The 22,516-nt window shown below is 43.1% G+C and overlaps 1 protein-coding gene across 1 annotated transcript; it reads right to left on the reverse strand.

Moving 5' to 3' along the window:
• Positions 1–375: 375 nt before the first annotated feature.
• Positions 376–21,541, reverse strand: LOC144591948 (glyoxylate reductase/hydroxypyruvate reductase-like). Its single transcript, XM_078396001.1, has 9 exons — positions 21,297–21,541; positions 14,531–14,661; positions 13,673–13,745; positions 11,615–11,731; positions 10,698–10,786; positions 8,435–8,539; positions 4,566–4,701; positions 1,373–1,503; positions 376–666 (listed from the first exon to the last, which is right to left on the reverse strand). Exons 1-9 carry the CDS (start codon positions 21,500–21,502, stop codon positions 545–547), a joined length of 1,110 nt encoding a protein of 369 aa, XP_078252127.1. The 5' UTR covers positions 21,503–21,541; the 3' UTR covers positions 376–544.
• Between the last annotated feature and the right edge of the window lie 975 nt (positions 21,542–22,516).

The raw sequence follows: 22,516 nt of genomic DNA on the forward strand, positions 1-22,516 counted from the left end.
CTCAATTTTTTTGTGTTTGGTGGGGAGATGTTAAAGGCAGAGGGACTAATGTTGGAGTAGTGCAAGCTGAGAAGATTTATGTTTCTTTTGGTTGTTACTTGCCTCGGGAAATTAACATTATCTTCACTTGTCAGAGGACTGTAGTTTAGAATTTAGAAAAATGTACTCAAGCAAAAGTAAATAAAAAGGGAAAAAGTGTGCTTTTTAAATGTGAAAATCTACTCACTGTCACTCTCACCAATAACATGATAACTGCAAGATCGGAACAGCTTGTGGATGAGTTTCAGAATGGCTGTTCCAGGGTATTCAGCATTGCTATTAAAATATTTGGCAAAAATTATATTGTACAAAATATAAATTTTGGTGACTGTTGAATAAATTAATTGTTGTTATTTTATTAGATATAAGATTTGTTTCTGCGCAACAACTAAACAGAAATTGCACTTTCAACATTACACTTTAATCATACAACCAATGGGAGTCCAAGATGTAGGAACAGGTCTGAGACAGAAGCACCCCTGGCAGCTGAACGGTTCCTTGCACATTACAGGATCAGCTCTTTAGGCATGGGTTGATCTTTGAGACCAGCCAGGAGGTTATTGGCTGTCAGCACAGCCATGTCGGTCCGAGTGGCGATTGTGGCACTTGCAACGTGTGGTAGAATGACTGCAACATAAAATAAATAACTATTAGACAGTGGTCATCATTCACTTCAAACAATTTATAAATTGTGCAGAAACCTGAGAAATTTAACTTAATTGCTGTTTTGACGTTGCAACAAATCAAAATCAAAACAGCACAGTGGTCTGGTTGCTCCACCTGGAAGGATGTGGATGTTTTGGAGAGGGTGCCGAAGAGGTTTACTGGATTAGGGGGTATTAGCTTTCAGGAGAGGTTGGACAGACTTGAATTGATTACTCTACAGCATCAGAAGGTGACGGGAGACGGTGACGGGAGTTTATAAAAGTATGAGAAGCGTAGATAAGGTAAAACGGTCAGAATCCTTCGCCCAGTGTGGAGATGTCAGCGTGGAAACCAGAGGGCATAACTTTAAAGGGGCCCAGCTTTTACATGGAAGTTTAAAGGAGACGTGCAGGGTTTCTTTTTAAACACAGAGAGTGGTGGGTGCCTGGATTACGTTTCCAGGGGTGGTGGTGGAGGTAGATATGATAGTGGCATTTATGAGGCTTTTAGATACGCACATGGATATGCAGGGAATGGAGGGGGATGGATTACGTGCAGGCCGTTGAGATTAATTTAATTTGGCACCATGTTCGGCGCTGACATTGTGGGTCGAAGAGCCTGTTGCTGTGTTGTACTTCGACATTCCAAAACATTACTGAACCCGCTGTTTGCGGATCTAGTCACTTACCACAGTTTTTCAGTGAGAATAGAGGGTGGTCAGTGGGCAAGGGCTCGGGAACGGTGACGTCCAGTCCTGCTGCGGCGATCTGACCAGTGGTCAGAGCCTTGTAGAGGTCATCCTGGTTCACCACTGCTCCTCTGTGGAAGACCAGATGACATGGGGGGTTTTTCAGCACTGCCAACGTGAGCTGAATTATTAGGCCACTATTTTGTTTTACAATCTGAAAGTCAAGTCGAGTTGATTGTCCTATGCACAAGGACGGTGAGGGATGGGTACAATGATATATCTTGCTCGCAGCAACATCACAGGCACATTGATTCAGAATTAATTAATTTAGATTAACAAATTAGACATAAATTACACAAACCTCTGAAATAAAAACTGCAAAAATCAAGACAATAATGCAAAAACATAATTAGAAAATAAAACAAGTCCATGGCAATGCAAGAGGTGGACCGATGTTTTTTGACATTGAGGTAGGATTGGGGTTGTGCGGCTTGGTTCAAGAACCTGATGGTTGCAGGCCAGTAGCTGTTCCTGAACCAGGTGGTGTGGGATTTCAGGCTTCTGTACCTCCTGCCTAATGGTAGCAGCGAGAAGGTGGCATGGCCCGGATGGTGGGGATCCTTGATGATGTATGCTGCCTTCTTGAGGCAACGTTTCATGTAGATGATGTTGATGGTGGGGAAGACTATGCTTATGATGGACTGGGCTGAGTCTACCACTCTCTGCAAGCTCTTGCATTCCCATGCTTTGGAATTGCCATACCAGGCCATGATGCAACCAGTCAGGATACTTTCTGTAGTAGATCTGTAAAGGTTTGTTAAGGTATTTGGAGACACACCAAAACTCTTCAAAACCTCTAAGAAAGTAGAGTTGTTGGTGCACCTTCTTCATGGTTACATCTATGTTCTGGGTCGAGGACATTGAAAATGTTAACCCAGGCTAATGCAAAGGTGATGTCAAACTTGTTCAAACTTGCTCAGAAACATTTCAAGCTCCCGCAACGATGTTCATAATGTCATAAGGTCACGTGATAGGGGCAGAATTAGGCCATTTGGCTCATCATACTCCGCCATTCAATCATGGCTGATCTATTCACACCTTTCAGCATCTTTGTTATTCCTTGCTTTTCCATCAAAAATGCCTACCTCACATTTATCCAAGTGAAATCGCATTTTATACCTAGAGTCATGGAGTCATACAGCACGGAAACAGACTCTTTGGCCCAATATGTCCATGCCAACCATGATGGCCCATCTTAACTAGTCCCATTTGCTTGTGTTTGGATCACATCCCTCTCAACCTTTCCTATCCATGTACCTGTCCAAGTGTCTTTTAAAATGCTGTTGTAGTACATGCCTCAACTGGCAGCTCATTCCATATTCTCACCACCATCTCCATGAAAATGTTACACCTTGGGTTCCTATTAAATCTTGCCTCTCTCTTCAACCTAACAACTCTGGTTCTTGATTCCCCTACCCTCAGTAAAAAAAAATACATCTACCCTATCTTTCTCCTCATGATGTTATGTACCTCCATACTCAGCCTCCTGCACTCAAGGAATAACATCCTAGCCTGCGCAATCTCTCCCTATAGTTTAGGCTCTCAAGCCCTGGCAACATCCTTGTAAATCTTCTCTGCACTCTTTCCAGCTTAATGACATCCTTCCTAAAGCAGTGTGACCAAAAATGAACACAATATTCCATGTATTGGCTTAACCTTGTACAACTGTAACATAATGTCCCAACTTCTACACTCAATACCTTGACTGATGAAGGCCAATGAATCAAAAGCCATCTTTACCACCCTCAAAATCCTCTCCAGTACGCTACCCGTGACACCACTATGAGGAAACTATGTATATATACTCCTTGCCTCTATTGTACAACACTCCACAGGGCCCTACTATTCAATGTGAATGCCCTACCATGGTTGACTTCGAAAAATCCAACCTTGCACCTATCTGCATTAAACTCGATTTGCTATTCCTCAGCCCACCTCTTCAGCTGATCAAGATTCTGCTTTAATTTTTAATAACCATCTTCACTGTTTACAATATCGCAAACTTGCTAATCATGCCATGTACATTCTCATCCAGATCATTTAATATTCCACAAACAGTAATGCCCCCAGCGCCAACCCCTGAGGCACACCATTAGTTTCAGGCCTCCAGTCTGAAAAACAACCTTCCACCACCACACTCTGCTTCCTTCGATGAAGTGAATTCTGTATCCAGTTAGCTAGCTCTGCCAGGACCCCATGTGATCTAAACTTCCAGGGCAGCCAACCATGCAGAACCTTCAAAGGCCTTGCTGAAGTCTATCGAGTGTCTATGGCCTTGCCCTCGTTAAACTTTTTGGTTCCTTCTTCAAATCCAAATTCATTCAAATTTGCAGGACACGATTTCCCAAGCTGACTATCCCTAATCAGACTCTATCTAAAAATACATATATATCATCCCTCAGCGTCCTCTCCAGTAAGTTACCCACCACAGATGTTAGGCTCACTGGTCTATAACTCCCAGTCTTTCTTTGCAGCTCCTTTGCAATTAGTGGCACAACATTCGCCACTCTCCAGTTTTCTGCCACTTCGCCCAATGTCTTATGATAATTCATGTATCTCAGTGTGCTCACGGTTTTTTCTCTAGCTTCCCAGTGTTCATAGATTGATCTGAAAAAGTTTTACCTACCTTCATAAGCCTTCGTCCAGCACCTCAACCATAACATGGACAGTCATGGCTGATTTATCTTTCCCTGCCAACCCCATTCTCCTGTGCCTTTTTGCCTGAACCCTTGACCCCTTGACCCCTTTACTAATCAAGAATCTGTCAACCTCTGCTTAAAAATACCCAATGACTTGGCCTCCAAATATATATTTGCAGATCAGAACCTGTAAAGGAAGCTCTTTATTCAACTTATTTTTGGGTAGTTGTTCACAACAGGTGAAATGCATTCCTGTAAATGTATGGAAATATTATAAATTATCTCTAAAATCAAGAATGAAGGACATTCTTAAGCAAGTGTGCTCAATTCATATGGATTTGAAACATCCACTCAGAAACTGATAAACCATTGCAGCAGTGGAATCCCCTCAGTACACCTCTGCACCCACAAATCCACTGAAAGCACCTCAATAAACTGCTACATCTGTGATTCACTTGAAAATAACATAATCAATTGCTGGATTCATTTCTTACCTGCTCGTGTTGATAAATATTGCTGTCTTTTTCATTTTGGAAAACAGTTTTTTGTTGCACATGGCTTTGGTCTCAGGTGTCAAAGCACAATGCACCGTCACAAAGTCTGATTCCTCTGCGAGTTTATCCAAAGGCACTGCAATCAAAGAGTCAACATTTGTACAAGGACTAACCCTAGCCAGGTTCAATCCTGACCTCAGGTGCTGTCTGTGTGGAGCTTGCATGTTCTCTCTGTAACCGTGGGATTCCTCCGGGTGCTCCCGTTTCCTCACACAACCTAAAGATGTGCAGGTTTCTAGATGTGCAGAGAATTCCACCGGGTGGCGCCATCAGCAATGGCAGCCTCGCCAACAGTCTGTCTGTTTTTTGTCTTCTTTTGTTATTTCTAGTGTGTTTTAAAACTTTGTGTTATTATTCTTTGGTTTGTTTTATGTGGGGGGTTGCGGAGGGGGTCGGGGGAAACTTTTTTTCAATCTCTTGCCTTGCCGGAGATGCAATTGTTTTCCGGATCATATCTCCAGTCGCTCTGTGACCTAACATCATGGAGCTGGCGGCCTTGTTCGAGACTGACTTTGAGCCCCACCACGGGGCCATGCACTTACCATCGGAGCCCCCTTGTGATCCCTTGCCTGGGATCTACGCTCCAAACGTGGCCTGCGGATTTCAACATCGATCTCACAGTCTCGGGTAGAGACCAATGTCGGGAAGCTCCAAAGACGCGGAAGGTTCGACCAACCCCGACCCGGGTTAGATCACCCGGCGCGGGGGAGCTGAGATTCTCCCCCCCCCCGATGCGGGAGCTTGATCGTCCCGACATGGAGGGCTTGACCGCCCCGACGTGCCAACTCCAACAGCTTGACCGCGGGAGAAGACGGCAGGGAAGAGAAAAGACATTCTGGCCTTCCATCACAGTGAGGAGGGATTGGAGGAGACTCACTGTGATGGATGTTTCTTTTGTTTGGTGTTAGTTTATGATTGTATGTGTTATTGCATTTTTATTGATTATTCTTATTTGTCTTATTGTTGAACTGCGGGTAATTTTTTATTTCACTACACATTTATGTGTATGTGACAAATAAACGACTATTGACTATTGAGCTACGGGAGCCAAGATCGTTCCGTCAATGCAAGGCTCGAGGCCTCCGACCGCGGGAGAACAAAGAAGAGAAGAGATTGACCTTTTTTTTGCCTTCCATCACCGTGAGGAATGTGGAAGAGTCGCTGTGGTGGATGTTTATGTTAAAATGTATTTTGTGTGTTTTGTTGCTTTTTATTGGCATGACTATGGCAAAACAAATTCCTCGTATATTGCAGAACATACTTGGCTAATAAAGTATGATTATGATTATGAACTAGTGTGGAACAGATGGTCAATGGTCGGAATGGACTAGGCGGGTCGAAGAGCCTGTTTTCATGCTATATCTCTAAATGAAACTAAACTAAACTAACATTTGCAACACATTCCTTTGTCTATTAGACTCTTTGCCTTGTTCTTACGTCCAATGCAACTATGCAGCTTTCAGAATAACCTTGTCTGCACGATAACCGGAATATTCATTCAAGAGATAGTTAGATTTAGCTCTTAGGGCTAATGGATCCAAGGGATATTGGGAAAAAGCAGGAACGGGGTACTGATTTTAGATGATCAGCCATGATCATATTGAATGACTCGAAGGTGCTGGTTTGAAGGGTCAAATGGCCTACTCCTGCACCTATTTTTCTATGTTTCTATGGCACGTTGATTGGAAAGAAAGGAATGTGCAGATTGCATTGTATTTACTGTATATTTTTTAGGATAAAGGATAAAGTCATTATTTTTAAAATATAAAGCTACCAGAATTACTTTGTCAGTTCCAATTTAAATAATTTATACCTTCTATATTTTTTGCTCTTTTATTATAATTTACTATGTGCAGGATGAATCTACAATGTACCTTATCAGTAATAGTCTTCTTATATAATTTGTAACCAGCCTGTACAATCATCGGGTGACATTTGGACTGAGTGACCTTCAAAACTTTCAGTCTGAAGAAGGGTCAGGGGGGGGGCGGGACAAAGGAAGGATATAGGTGGAGACAGGAAGATAGAGGAACTGGGAAGGGGGAGGGGGGGAGGGGAGGGGAGGGGAATTCCATCCACCAATAATGCAGAAGCAGGAAAAGCCTTTTCACAATTGATTAACTATATTTAATTCTGGATCCCGTGAAACAAGCAAATATTGGGAGGGGTGAAAATTCATGTAACAAGTAAGTGGGCCTAATATTAGGGGAAGAGTGGGGATGGGAAAACTGAGGGAATGCTCTAGCCAGTAAAATAAGTTAGACCTATGGTCGTTGTCAGAGTACTAAGTAACATAATGCACTGTTGTTATAATAGGTGCTAATCTGGCCTTTTGGACCTAGGAAGAAACAAGGAAGTGCAGATGCTGGTTTACAAAAAAAGGCACGAAGTGCTGGAGTAACTCAGCGAGTCAGGCAGCAACCCTGGAGAATGCAGGATAATTGCATTTGTTGCCGCACATTTGGAGGGTTCCTATCTCAGCAATGTACATTGATAGGATAGTCAGAACCTATTTCCCAGGATGGAAAAATCAAATACGAGAGGGCATGGCTTTACATAGTGAGGGATAAAGTTTAAAAGAGATGTGTGGGGCAAGTCATTTTATACAGAGGATAGCGAGTGCCTGGAATGTGCTGCCAGGTGTCGTGGTTGAGGCAGATATGATAGTGGCATCTAAGAAAGATATTTTGGAAAGATATATGTATATGCAGGGAATGGAGGGATATGGATTATGTGCAAGTAGCTAAGTGTTGGTCTTGGCATCATGTCTGGCACAGACTCTGTGGGCCAAAGGGTCTGTTTTGCCCTGTACTGTCCTGTCCATGTGTTTTCCTGTTCTATATTCTATGTTCTATGTTTAATAGTATTGGATAGGCTCCTTGTTGGTGAATGAGCCACAGTTGAGATGGATCAAGAAGGAATTCTAATTAAAAATAGCAAGTATGGAACAAAATCTTAATTCAAATTAAAAATAAATATCTTGTGATGATTCAGAAGATTGTACTGGAAGATTCCAGGCTCAATTCCTGGTCTGTGATGATTAACAATTCCCAGTCAAGACAGCTGTAAAGATGCTACTTCAGTTTCCATAAAGCCAAGCGCAAGAAAGCCATGTTGGCTGAGGGCAGGATTGGCCATAGATCTCCCAGGTTTGGCAGCTCCTGGGCGAGTCTCAATGCAGGAACAGCTGCATGAGCAAAGTAGCAAAGGGTGACCTTTTCCAAAATATCAACTCAGCAGCATCAAGCAAAAGGGCATGTGGGAAAGCTGGAAAATGAAAGGATTTGAAGGAAAATTAAACATTAAAAAAAACATTTTTGTTAAGAATCTATGGTTCTAATAATGGTCATATAATGCTGGCATGGACCATGAGACAAGAAACCTTAAATCATTTCAATTTGGAATTTGATAGAACCTTATCATGGAATGAGATCAAGATGAATAAAGTCCAAGCGTGAATATTTTACTTGGATCAATTATAGATCTCCTGCTGTATGTACCTGTTGTAATTTTTGAAATAAAAATAAATTGTGGGAATTACTGATGGCTTTTATGTACTACCCATCTCACACTGCACTTGGCGAGGTAGTGTGGGTTGTTTTCTTGAATTTCAAGTCAAGTGGATTGCAAGGATGAAGCAATACTGGAGTCACAAAGGCCAGAAGGAGGGCAATGTCCTTCCTTAAAGCACATTAGTAAATCAGTGGATTTTTACTGAAAGCCCTATTGATCAGTGTCCTCTGATACACCCCCTCCAACAACCTTGTTTCACTACAATGGGCCTGTTACCCTCTATCACTGGAGCTCACCGTATTCAGCTTGTATCTCGGCAGCAACCTCCGGTTTTGGCTCAAAATCCGAGTACAGGAATTTCTTCACACCAAATGGCTTTAATCGCTGTGCAACAGCTAGGCCTACAAGGCAGACAAAATAAGCATCAGTGTTAGGTAGTCTTACACCCAGGCATTATACACACAGATTTAGTCACACTTCACCAACAAAATAGTACTGTTAAATTTGTTACAAAGGAACCGGATCTGAAAATCTGTCAGTATCAATGACATGGAACAGTGCAGACTTAGCACAATATTGCAGTCTCTGAAATCGCAATCGACATGAAGGGCCTCAACCTGAAACATCACCTATTTCTTTTTTCCAGAGATGCTGCCTGACCCACTGCGTTACTCCACCATTTTGTGTTTATCTTCGCAATCAACTAGAATCGCATTGACTTGTATGTGAAAAAAATAACGTGTAGAAAATATGAGATTTAAGTTTGAGAGAGATCTGAGTTTGGACCTCGCAATTCATCTACACTTGCAGATTGGTTGCTGGACATTGCTTGGAAATTCAGTGATGCCCAAAGTGTAAGGTGCCAGGCATTACTGATTTGGCCTTACATTTTCTTCCATGCGTTGTAATAGTGTAAAGCACACAAAAGAAAGCAGATAGGTTGGGTCTGTGATGCAGGGACAGAAAAGGTCCGAGATAGATCAGTACTGTGGGCAGGAAAAGCAATGGAACAGGAGGATCTACCCGTCGCAACACCAGGAGGGACTATACATAAACGGCGTTGGCGGGGAGCAAGTAGTGCTAGTAAAATGTAGAGTCATAGAGCTGAAGAGCATGGAAACAGGGCCTTCTGTCCACCTACTCCATACTGACCAAGATGACCTTCCAGACATGTGCGACCTTTACAGAGATCTTGTTAAAATCCAAATAGAAAATATCCAGTACCCTGCCCTCATCAATCCTCTTTGTGACCTCTTCAAAAAATTCTATCAGATTTGTGAGATACAACTTCCACCACACAAAGCCATGCTGCCTACCCCTAATGAGTCTGTCTATCCAAATGCCGTGACACCTTGCCCCTAAGAATTTCCTCCAAAAACTTTCCCATCACTGATATCAGGCTGTAGTTCTCAGGCTTGTCCTTATTGCTTTTCTTACATACCATACAACATATGGCACCCTCCAGTCTTCCGAAACTTTACCTGTGGCTAAAGATGGTGCAATTATCTTTGCAAGGGCCTAAGCAATTCCCTCCCTAGCTTCCCACAACGTCCATGGATGTAGTTGATCAGGCCTTTGGGATTTATGCACCTTAATGTGCCTTAAAACCACCAAGACCTCTTTTGTAATTTGTTTATGATCTAAGACATCACAACTTATACGCCTTAATTCACTACCCTCCACAAGCTTCTCCACAGTAAAAATGGATGAGAAGTACTCATTTAAAATCTCCCCCATCTTTTATGGTTCCACACAAAGACAGCCATACTGATCTTTTATGGGACTATTCTTTCCTGAGCCACCCTTTTACTCTTAATATCCCTATGGAATCTCTTGGGATTTTATTTTACTTTGCCTGACAGCTCCATTTCATTTTCTCTTTTTACTCGCTTTTGTTGGGTTGCAAAGCACCCATATTAGTCACATGAGGGGATAACATGGCCTATTTTCTCCCAGCGTTGATGTAAATGAATGTTACAGAGAATAATAGATGAGGTGAAAAATGGTTAAACTGCAGCAGCATGATAGATGGTAGGAAGTGGATGATCACCAGTGGACTGGTCTCTCTCAGCTCAGGCAGTATGGCGATCAAACTCCATCCGGGAAACATTGTTGTACATGTGTGTCATATGACTGAGTTTCTAGACCACAAACTTTCCAAAGACTTTTATTTTTAAACGCTGCCTTTTTCATCTCAAAGCTGTACAAAATCTCCAACATTCACTATCCCCTTTGTTAATTTAAATGTATATATTTCCAAAATGTAAATTGTGTGCCATATTGAAATTCCAGTGGGTATGATTATTCTTTTCCAATTAAATATTTGGTTTTCACTTCCAGGCTTCTTCAGTGTAATTGTATTTTCTTCGTGAGCCATACTATCCTTGCCCAGGGAATGACAGGGAGACCTACATCCACTCTGCCCATGTCCAAGCAAAAGCTCAAAGTGACTCACCTTCACTTCCTTCCTCTCAAAGAAGATCTCCAGAAGGATAGATTAACGTTGGTTCAAATGGCTTTTCAGTCCACAATTATTTTGAGACTTTAACAATGACTCACCTATTCTTCCCAGCCCCACAATCCCCACGGTGCTGTGAGACAGTCCAAAGCCACAAAGCCACAAGGGTTTCCATGTGCCCCAGCCTCCACTGGAAGTAGAAAGGTTTCAGACATTGAGCAGACATTGTCCTGCTAGGAAAGATTCAGAAACATTGGTTGCTCTGCCCATTGATAGAATCCAACCAAATTTCTCATTCAAGGGGATGTTTCTTCAAGAGCCTACTTCAAATGAAAATTTTGAGAAGTATCACTCAGAATTGAACTGTTAACACTTTTGGAAAACTTCTGCCTGAAGATGGCCAAAAATAAAATTCTACGAAACTCTTTACAAAACCAATGTGGAGTAAAAGGTAAGTGGTAGCTACATTTTAAATGCATTCAGGGGATGAGGTCTTCACTGCCATATGAAGGTTTTATTCCTTATTGATTGTTGCCCCAAGAAGGAATTGGTGAGCTTTCTTCTTAAACCATTTGACTCTGTGTAGAGTGATGAAGGTGCTCCCACAATAATGTTGTTGGGCAGGGAGATCCATGATTTTGTTCAGGTGACAATGAATGAATAGTGATATACGTTGAAATTAGATTTTGCTTACAAATTTGATTATGTAATTCACGCAACCTAAACCAGAGTCCTAATTAAACATATAATGTTTTGCTAAGAACAATACTTCAATACACTCGAGCTTTCAGGTGTTCAAAAAATTGCAACATTTAATATTTAGTGTTTATCTCACCTAAAACCCAATGTACACTGAAAGGCAGAATAAAATGTATCTCTCCTCTGAATTCAATACACATGGTCTGAGACACAACTGACATGTAACTACACATGGTTGACTGTAAACACCTTTACTTTAGATTAAAATGAACCATTTTAGGAAACAGCAAATCTTTTTGTGAAGAACCAGCAAACTTACTTTTTGGCTTCAGCGACAGCTTCCATCAATCGCCGAGATGTGGCCAAGAGCAAAGCCACAGTGAGCTCGGCTGTGGCATCGGTCAGGACATCAGGGGTGTAGCCCACACGGATTCCCCTAAAAAACAAAGCAAGTATGAAATTAGTATTCCACCCTACAACAGTGACAGTTGTCAAAATTAAAACACGTATGTTTTAAAAGTAAAGGAAGGGATTGTCTTCATGCCTGTAAAGTCAAGATGACCATCAGACACCAGTAATCAACACTGCAGTGCATCCTTCGCTTTTCATCCTCAGTCTGTTTCAGCATCCGTTTGTAAATACATCTCTGACTGGATCTTACCCATAAGCTGAGTCAATAAGAGACAGACAGAATAACTCCGATTTTCACCCACATTGAAATCAGGATGGCCACAGTAGCAATGCCACACTCATGTGGACCTGGGGAACTGCAGAAAATGCAGCTTTAGGGAAAGCACAGGGATGTTTCATTATGATTACTAAACAATCCGTAGACACAAAATGCTGGAGTAACTCAGTGGGTCAGGCAGCATCTCAGGAGAGAAGGAATGGGTGACGTTTCGGATCGAGACCCTTCTTCAGACAGAAAGGTCTCGACCCGAAACGTCACCCATTCCTTCTCTCCTGAGATGCTGCCCGACCCGCTGAGTTACTCCAGCATTTTGTGTCTACCTTCAATTTGAACCAGCATCTGCAGTTATTTTCCTACACTGCTAAACAATCCGTGGTGATAATTGGTGAATGACCCTTGTTTGCTAGTGTTCTTGATGACACACATGCTCATTTATGTCTCCTACATGCTGGGTCCCTTAGTTCCTCAGAGGCAGACATCTGAGCCTCCCGCTATAGCAAGAATATTCATTAACGAGAAAAACACAGACGGGAAAAAAAAATCACATGGTTTGTTATTAATAATTACTAGTTTATAAATAAGCTTATGATGCAGAAAATCATTTTTAATGGTCATTTCTAACAACTCTGCAGGAAATTGGGGATGCACCAACTGGATAACTTATTAAAATTAATATTCTACATTAATTGCATCTGACCCAGTGGTCAGGTTTCAAGATGGTCACCTTGAATTGTTTACCTTATTATTTGCTTTATCAATAAAGAAACAGGTATCTCTTGTGTATCTCTTCCAATTCCAAGCAACCAATATGAGCATAAACACCTCCAACTACATCACATGTTCGATACACAGTAAAGACCATGCTACACTGTCCCAGCAATTGTTCCCAGGACACGTGCAGAACAGATTTGATATGACAAAGCTTCTTCTACACTGTCTCAAAACGTCCGACTGCAGTATAGTTAGATGCAGAGAAAAATTTCTTCTACGCCATCCTAACATCATACTTGGATCTGAAGAATATCACCTGCTGTACAAATCTAACATTTTTTTGTTTCCCATACCAGCCATTTTGAACCCATGTTTGTGCCCAAGCTCTCCAGAAACTCAATTCGTAGAAGCTTCTTACAGGGGAGTGACAGGAAGATTTTCTTCTCATTGGTTGTGATGAATTTGATCTATGGTCCCAGAGCTCAAAATCTGGGATCTAATCCAATGTGTCACCTGGTTCAAGAATACCAGTCCATGCTAACAAATAAACAATGTTCAGACAATAAACATTGCACACTACAACTTTCACTTCTTAGTTATTAAACAATGCAACATTTATCCTATCACTAATTTATTTATTAAAAAAAGACAAAGTGCTGGAGCACTCAGCAAGCCAGGCAGCAATCTGGAGAACATGGATCGGTGACGTTTCGGAACCCTTCTTTCGACTCAGTCGGAAGAGGAGTCCTGACCCGAAACGTCACTTATCAGAGTCTGAAGAAGGGTCCCAATATGAAACGTCACCTATCCATGTACTCCAGGCATGTTGCCTGACCCATTGAGTTACTCCAGCACTTTGCATTTTTTGTTTGTAAAACAGCACCTGCAGTTCCTTGTGTCTCCACTAATTTAAATAACATTGTTCCAAGGAGACTCTCGTGCAGAATCAATAATAATTATAATAAAATGCTTTACCTTTTTTTGATTTCTTCTGGAGAGAGATGATCAAACCCCACTGACATGGTGCTGATAACTTTCAGGTTAGGTCCTTTATTAGGAATAATTTAAAATGTAAGCATTAGCTTAACATTTATGTATAATGTCAGCTTTAACCTCATATAAAAAGTTTTCATCTTCTATAAGACAGAACTTTACAAAAAACAATGGGAATTGTCATTGAGTCATAGAACTATACGTTTTACTGAAACGGGCCCTTCAGCCCACCTTGTTGACCAAGCTGGAGCTATTTTTCTGCATTTGGCCTACCGCCTTCTAAACCTTTCCCATCCATATACATGTCCAAATGCCTTTTAAAAGTCAGAATTGTTTCTGCTTCTACAGCTCCCTCCGGCAGCTTATTCCAGATATGACGACCCAAGAGAATGATCTCTGAGGTCCTTCTTAAAAATCTCCCCTCTACCTTAAGCCTGTGCCGTGTAGTTTTAGAATCCTCCATCCTGGGAAAAAGACTGGGAGTATTCACTTTATCCATGCTCATCATGTACTTGTACATCTCAATAAGGTCAGTTTTCTGCTTCCTACACTGTGGAGAAAAAGTCCTACCTATCCAACTTCTCCCTATAATCCAAACTCCCTAGTCCAGATAATATCCCAATCCATTTCTCGCACCCTTTCCAACGTAATACCATTCTTCCTGTAGCTGGGTGACCAGAGTGCACACAGTACTCCAAGTGTGGTCACACCTATGACTTGTACTGATGTATCATGATATCCCAACCTTTGTACTCAAAATGTGCTGAGTATTGTAATAAAAAGATAGAGTGCAGCTCAAGTTTTCAAATTTTAAACATGCATGAAGCATCTTAATCATACCTGCAACATTTAAAAGTTCCTTGTCTATTTTCTCAGTCAATAAACAATACAGTCCGTGTGCTCCAGTAACTCCTTTGAGCAATTCTGAACGAGGAACAGGGTCATCAGAATCCCACTGCTTAATGTCACATCTGAAACAAAAGATAAAGAAGGATTTGGACCAATTAGCTATATCATTTCTGCTTGGGTGTCAGAAATTCATGGTTCAAACTTATCAACTTTGCCAATTTTTCCTAACATTCTCTCCCGAGGGAAAGTTCCCTCAGTAAACAACCCAACTCCTCCTCCTTCTGTCGTGGGGTAGAATGACTCCCCCTCCCTTTCCCCAATCTTTGCATATGCCCAATCCTTTCCAATCGTCACTGTAACTTCATGTTTCGTGTATTGTGTATTTAATGATTATTGGCAGATCAATTTCCTTCATGGAATAAATAAAGTTCTATTGTATCGTATTGTATCATATCGTACTGTAAATTCTCCACTATTTTTACATAACTCATGCTTTTCATCCCTGGTACTAGTAAATCTCATCTGCACATTCACCAAGGTCTTGAGATCATACCCAGAATTGCGAACATTACTCCTGGCAAGACCTAGATGTAGCATTAACTTCCTTACCTTTGTGTGCTCTATAATTGTTCATAAAGTGAAGAAGCCAACGGTTTTTTAAACAGTTTTCTTGACTTACCTTGCCACATTCAAAAAAATATTTACTTGCATCCTTGGGAATTTGTACTTGGACCCATCTTAAAATTGAGCCATTTAGTTTATGTTGCCCCTCCTACAATGAAAATACCTCTTGAAAATTTAATATCATGTACCATTAGTCTGCACATTTTAATCCATCCAGGTTTTTCTGGTCCACTCATTTATCCCGGTTCATAAATTCTGACCAAATGCAACACACGGAACCAAGGAAGTAGTTTTAGAATGAGCTTTATTTCTACCTGCTCGTGGTCGGGGACAGAAGACAGGCGTTCACCAGGGCTACTAAAAGGCATGAAGGTCGTGAGCAGGCAGGGTCGGCAACAGGAAATCAGTCCAAGAGAGAATGCTGGAGGGTCGTGCAGGAAGGGTTTATATGCTGGCTTGATTGGTGATCTGGAGCAGTTGAGTGAACAGGTGAGGGGAGTTGGCTTAACGTGGTGGGCGTGGCTGGCAGGTGAGTGAACAGGACAGACTGTGACAAGTAGCACTGTTTGAATGTAGCATCACCATTCTAATAAAATTGCAAGGTTACATGGCTTTTAATGGCAAATTTTATTTTCAGTTTTTCCCTTAAAAAAATACAAGAAAAAATGTAACCTCTGTCAGTCTGTCCAGGTTCCTCATGCAAGAGGGGTGATATAGTCACTACTGTTTGTGATTATAGGGTATGTGCAACATAACATAACATAACAACACTTTATTGTCACTCGGCACAACACCGAGCGAAATTTCAGCAGTCACACAAAATACAGCAAAAAGAAAAGAACACAGGACACCCGACCCCAACACAAACATCCATCACAGTGACTCCAAACACCCCCTCACTGTGATGGAGGCAACAAAACTTCCCCTCTCTTCCCCCCGCACCCACGGACAGGCAGCTCGACCCCTACCGAGGCAAACGACACGCACAGCCCCCGCAAGGGGATGGAAGGCCCCCCGGCCGAGCCGCCCCGGGCACCGAAACGTCCCGCGGCCACACCGGGCGATGTTAAGTCCAACGGCCGAGCCGCACCGGGCACTGAAACGTCCCGCGGCCGAACAGCGCTGACGATGTTAAGTCCAGCGGCCAAGCCGCACCGGGCACTGAAACGTCCCGCGGCCACACCGGGCGATGTTAAGTCCAGCGGCCAAGCCGCACCGGGCATTGAAACGTCCCGCGGCCGAGCCGCACCGGGCACTGAAACGTCCCGCGGCCACACCGGGCACTGAAACGTCCCGCGGCCACACCGGGCGATGTTAAGTCCAGCGGCCAAGCCGCACCGGGCACTGAAACGTCCCGCGGCCGAGCCGCACCGGGCACTGAAACGTCCCGCGGCCGCACCGGGCGATGTTAAGTCCAGCGGCCGAGCCGCACCGGGCACTGAAACGTCCCGCGGCCGAGCTGCGCCGGCAATGTTAAGGCCCGCAACCGAGCCGCACCGGGCACTGAAACGTCCCGCAGCCGAGCTGCGCCGGCAATGTTAAGGCCCGCAGCCGAGCCGCACCGGGCACTGAAACGTCCCGCAGCCGAGCTGCGCCGGCAATGTTAAGGCCCGCAGCCGAGCCGCGCCCCGGGGAAGAGACCTAATAAAATAAAGGTTTCCCCCCGCCCCACCCCCCCACCCCACCCCACACCCCCACCACACACCCCCACCACACATACACAGCCAAAAACAGAAACAAAAACCATCCCAACACCGACACAAACAAAATGGCTGATGCTTTTGTCCACACGCCGAATATGTGGATGATTAATTAAATTTGAACTAAGTGGAGATAACTTAGAGATCTGATATGGCTCTGTAGGAATATGCAATTTTGTAAAAAAAAATGTCAAATGTAATACTGTTTTATGGAAATTCAGCTTCCCATGAAGTAAGAATTTAGGTGAGGACATACCAAAGATCTGGACAATTGATAAACTATACACATTCTCTCATCTGAAGGAGAGTCTCGACCCAAAACATCACTCATTCCTTCTCTCCAGAGATGCTGCCTGTCCTACTGAGTTACTCCAGCATTTTGTGTCTAACTTTGGTGTAATCCAGCATTTGCAGTTCCTTCCTGCACACCCTCGACTATACTAATGCATCATGGCAACAGTATGCACAGTCTCTGAGATGTTGTGACTCACCACCTGCTTCTTATGCACTCATTCAGGATTTAGGATGACTTACTTCCACTCTGGTTTTGTGAGTTCCAAAGTGGCTAATGAGGTGAAGATGGGAACTGCAGACTCATGCACAGATTGGGCAGATGGTGACCATGAACATGGTGTGTGAATAGTTTGTGAGGTAGTTCACTCCTTCTGCCACATTTTCAGGGCCTCTGTGTGGCTGAAGGAGTGGACTAGTTCTCAAACTCTTCACTCATCCACATTTTCAGTCGCATTAGCCCCATCTGCGGAAGTGTTTGTAGTTCCCATCTTCACGTATTGTGTAATGCTATTTACTAAATTCCACATCAAGTCAAGTCAAGTCCATTTTATTTGTATAGCACATTTAAAAACAACCCACGTTGACCAAAGTGCTGTACATCTGATTAGGTTCCAATGGAAAAAAAATGTACTGCTTTGGCTCATAACTCATAGAGTCCACCAGTTATTTTTCAATAACGACACAGGGAACTAGTTGTGAGTGAATTGGTAATTAAGATTACCTTTATCTCTAATGGCAAATGATCATAGTGTAACAGCCATAAGATGGACAAGACTGATTTAAATAGCCCGCACAACACGTATGTAAGAACATATAATGGTGTAAGGGGAATGAAAGATCTTTTCAAAGGGACTATCTGACATTGTGTCACATTTTGGAACAGATCCACTGAGATTTTAAATAGTGAAGGCTATGCAATTGTTTTCTATAATTTTCTGCAGTGGTACTATTTAAACTGACGAGAGGCTTAGATTTGTGATTACAATGTTGGCTTATATCGTGGTGGGGGATTCAAAATCTGTAAACAGCTGCTCTTCAAAGGCAGGATAAGTGTTCAGAGAGATCAAAAAGAGAATGGTTTGCATTGAAATTCATTTGCGCAGAATGAAGGATTTTGTGAAGGCCTTCAGCTAAAGTATTTCAGGATCTTGCCTCTCTTATCATGGCCACATTTTCAATCTGTTGTGGGTGACTGTTTTGTGGGAATTATTTACTAAAGCGAACAAAGTCTGAACCCATCTCCAAACCTACCTGGTCACATGCTCTCTCCGCTGTGTTCAAAATTACACACATTGTTTTTGATCTAATCCACTAAGAACAAGCTACTCACCCCACTCTTTTTCTTCTTCAGTCTATCCCTCTTCATATAATAAGGAGACTTTTGAAAGTAACCACCAATTTACTTGGAGGCATGAGAACTGCAGATGCTGGGATGTGATGCAGAAGTATAGGCTTCCTCCACAACTTCTTATTTCACACGTCCCTTCCCACCCAAACCACCCCCTCCCTAGATAATTTCCCCCTGCAACCACTGGAGATGTAATACCTGTCCCTATACTTCCTCCCTCACATCCATCCATTTACACTTACATTTAGAGATACAGCGTGGAAACAGGGCCACCGTGTCCACGCCACCTGCGGTCACCCATAGACTAGTTTTATCCTACACCCTAGAGACAATTTACAGATGCCAATTAACCTACAAACCAGCACATCTTTGGAATGTGGGAGGAAATGTGGGAGCACCTGGAGAGTAACCTACGCGGTCACAGGGAGAATGTAGAAACTCCATTCAGGCAGGATTGAACCCTGTCTCTGGCGCTGTAAGGCAGCAACACCGAGCCGCTCTACAGGAACCCCAGCAATCCTCCCACATGAACTTCCTCTAACCTCATCTACTGCATTCGGTGCTCCCGATGTGGCTTCCTTTACATTGGCGAGACCAACGATGGAGTAGACATCGTTTTACCAAACGCTTGCGCTCAGTCCGCCAAGGCCAGCTGGATCTCCTGGTTGCTAACCATTTTAAGACCCCTTCCTATTCCCATACTGACCTTTCTGTCTTGTGCCTCCTCCATTGCTAGACTGAGGCCATACGCAAACTAGAGGAATAGCAGCGCTTGGGTAGCTGAAAACCCAACAGTATGAATATCAAATTGTCCAATTTAAATGAATTGGATTTGTCCTTTTCTCCCCCTTTTTCCTCCTCTTTTCCCTGTGCCCCATCTGGATGTGCACCGGTTTCTTCTTTACCCCTAATCCTATCTCCTTCCTCATATATTGCTTTCTCCGGCTTCACATCTCATGCTTTTTCATCCTTATCTCATTTTTTTGTCTTTTCATCTACAGTCTTTGGTCCAATCATCTGCCAATCCAAACTCACCCTTACTTGTCTCCACCTATCACTCGGCAGGCTCTGTTCCGTCCTCACCTCTCCTCCAGCTTTTGCCCCTATGTCAAACAGTCTGAGGAAGGGTCTCGTCCCAAAATGTAGCCTATCCATATCTTTCAGAGATCCTCTTGACTCCCTGAGTTACACCAGCACTTTGTGTCATTTTTGCTCCATATAGGACCTTTGCATAAGCATTTCTAATGAAATACTGCGAAGGTATCATGTTGGCAAATCTGGACATCATTCAATAGTTGGTATTGAACATTTTGGAACACTGATTGATTCTCCATTATATCATTTTAAAACTACAATTCAAATAAATAATTAAAGGTTGGTTGTATTTTTCAATATTATTCTATGTTTCCTCTGAACATCTTCACAAAGCAATTGGGATGAAAATCGAAAATGACTTGATCAGAAACATGATATACAGTAAATACACATTGAAGGAGATATTTTGCCCGATCTTCTTTGGGAAATGGTGAATGTTAAACCAATTGGGCAAAAGGGATCTTATCGAAACGTATAAGATTATTAAGGGGTTGGACACGTTAGAGGCAGGAAACATGTTCCCAATGTTGGGGGAGTCCAGAACAAGGGGCCACAGTTTAAGAATAAGGAGTAGGCCATTTAGAACGGAGATGAGGAAAAACTTTTTCAGTCAGAGAGTTGTGAATCTGTGGAATTCTCTGCCTCAGAAGGCAGTGGAGGCCAATTCTCTGAATACATTCAAGAGAGAGCTAGATAGAGCTCTTAAGGATAGCGGAGTCAGGGGGTATGGGGAGAAGGCAGGAACGGGGTACTGATTGAGAATGATCAGCCATGATCACATTGAATGGCGGTGCTGGCTCGGAGGGCCGAATGGCCTCCTCCTGCACCTATTGTCTATTGAATCAAAGGAGGGCCTACAGAATAACTAAAAATCATTTCCTCATTCCCAAATCCTTTTACAGACAGAATAACATCATCGCTGAAAATCGGCAGTTACAACTCGTCCTTGTACTATGCAGTCTCCAAAACATTTATGATTTTCTCTCAAGCTGAATGTATTGATTCTTCTCACAGGAGGGAGGACTAAATCATTTAACGAAAGCAAAAGTACAGAAAACTAACGGATTTTCAGCAATGGGTTGCAAATACAGAACATCGTTTAGGGGTCACAGCTTAAGGATAAGGGGGAAGTCTTTTAGGACCGAGATGAGAAAACATTTCTTCACACAGAGAGTGGTGAGTCTGTGGAATTCTCTGCCACAGAAGGTAGTTGAGGCCAGTTCATTGGCTATATTTAAGAGGGAGTTAGATGTGGCCCTTTTTGCTAAAGGGATCAGGGGGTATGGAGAGAAGGCAGGTACAGGCTACTGAGCTGGATGATCAGCCATGATCATATTGAATGGCGGTGCAGGCTCGAAGGGCCGAATGGCCTACTCCTGCACCTATTTTCTATGTTTCTATGTGAAGACTTTATCAACGGGATATGTTTCTCTTCTTATTTTCGTCCAATCTGCTTAACTGTTCGCTATGCACTATCCGACTGATCAAATACTTCCAATACAAAGTTTATTTTGAACTACAAGTCCCACATTCACGGTCTCTGGACGATTACAGGAGGCAGAAGAATTATTTCGACAAATGAAATTTACAAAATTGTGGTTTTGCTCCTTTTTCTGTCGCGATTCAGCGCGATTGCAGCTGGCATCTTGACACATTGCCCCGTCAGCTGTCTCCTAGTCCACTTTTTGCTACTTACATGCCCGAGTCTCGGAGCACCTGTAACCCCTCCTGTGGGACCCGGCGGGTCACATAGACCCTGCGCGGTTGCTGCTGCTTGCTCTGCTTGCTCTGCATGCCTTGTACCGCCTCACTGCTCGCAGCCCGGCTCAGCTCAGACACCAAACGGCAGCTGCAGTTGCAGCCCCTCGCACTGCTCCTCAACCACATCGCGCCAACTTGCATCACCAATGCAAACAGGGACTTTTGAGAGCTGCCCTCCTGCCCTCCCCGGGATTTCTGAGTTCATTCCAACGAGGGGAGTCGCGCAAAGTAACCAATATTTGACGGAGCCGGAGTCGGCGCCGCCACTGGACACGGGGTAGTTTTGTAATCGATTTGGAAAGGACTCTGGTCAAACAGAAGCACTTAGGCATTCCTCTCTTCCCGATTCGCCCAAGAAAACGTCCGCGTTTCGCGTTATTAACTCTGCAGAAATCGAAAAATAAATCATGTACCAAAGGCTTTTAAAATTTGTGGGGAGGAAAAACATTTCTGCAATGAAACTGGCCTTTTGCAGGAACAGTCCTCCCTTATATGTCACCTTTACAGGAACAAAAATGGTCCAAAGACACTTCATGGATGGTAGGCCTCTCAACTTCAACTGTATTTTCCCCCCACATTTCCACTCTCATTCCCTCTCCCCCCAACCGCAGCAAATGGCCTAAATGATCTTTTTGCAACCGGTCCCCACGCGTGTGAAACCTGCACGGGATAGCCCAGCTGTTGGCGGTTGTGCAGCAGAAAACAGAAACAGACTCTACAGCTTGGACATGGGTCACCTCACCAAACTTGCCCACATAAAAATCTAAAATGATGAAGTTCTCCTCACTTTCCATCCCAATAGCTTCCTCCTTCAATGGATCACCCTTGCAAATTCACAACAAGAACACCTTTTCCAACCCCTCCTTTCAGCATTGCAAATAATCCGTTAGTTCTCTCTTCAATGGAACTCCCCTTCGCTCTGCGCTTTTCATTGCAATTGCATTGAATGATTGCTGATCAGAAAGAGACATACTATCAAATAGTTTTGGGTGCATTCAGGAGAGAGTACTGACAGGTATTTACTTCAGGACCAATCAAGTCCTTTCCACAAGGCATTTATTATTTCTGGAGTTCTCCAGCCTTGGGAAGCGGGATTTACTCACACACTTCTCAGTTTTCTGCTGATAACCTCTGTCACTGCTTGGTGGCAAGATG

The sequence above is a fragment of the Rhinoraja longicauda genome, chromosome 3, assembly GCF_053455715.1.
Source record: "Rhinoraja longicauda isolate Sanriku21f chromosome 3, sRhiLon1.1, whole genome shotgun sequence".
In the NCBI taxonomy this organism is placed as follows: Eukaryota; Metazoa; Chordata; class Chondrichthyes; order Rajiformes; family Arhynchobatidae; genus Rhinoraja; species Rhinoraja longicauda.

Coding starts and splice junctions, on each gene's coding strand:
- LOC144591948 (XM_078396001.1), bottom strand. CDS start 21,502: ATGCAAGTTGGCGCGATGTGGTTGAGGAGCAGTGCGAGGGGCTGCAAC. Junction 10,787..11,614: donor GCTGTCGCTGAAGCCAAAAA/GTAAGTTTGCTG, acceptor TTCTACTTCCAG/TGGAGGCTGGGGCACATGGA. Junction 1,504..4,565: donor ATATTTATCAACACGAGCAG/GTAAGAAATGAA, acceptor GGTCTTCCACAG/AGGAGCAGTGGTGAACCAGG.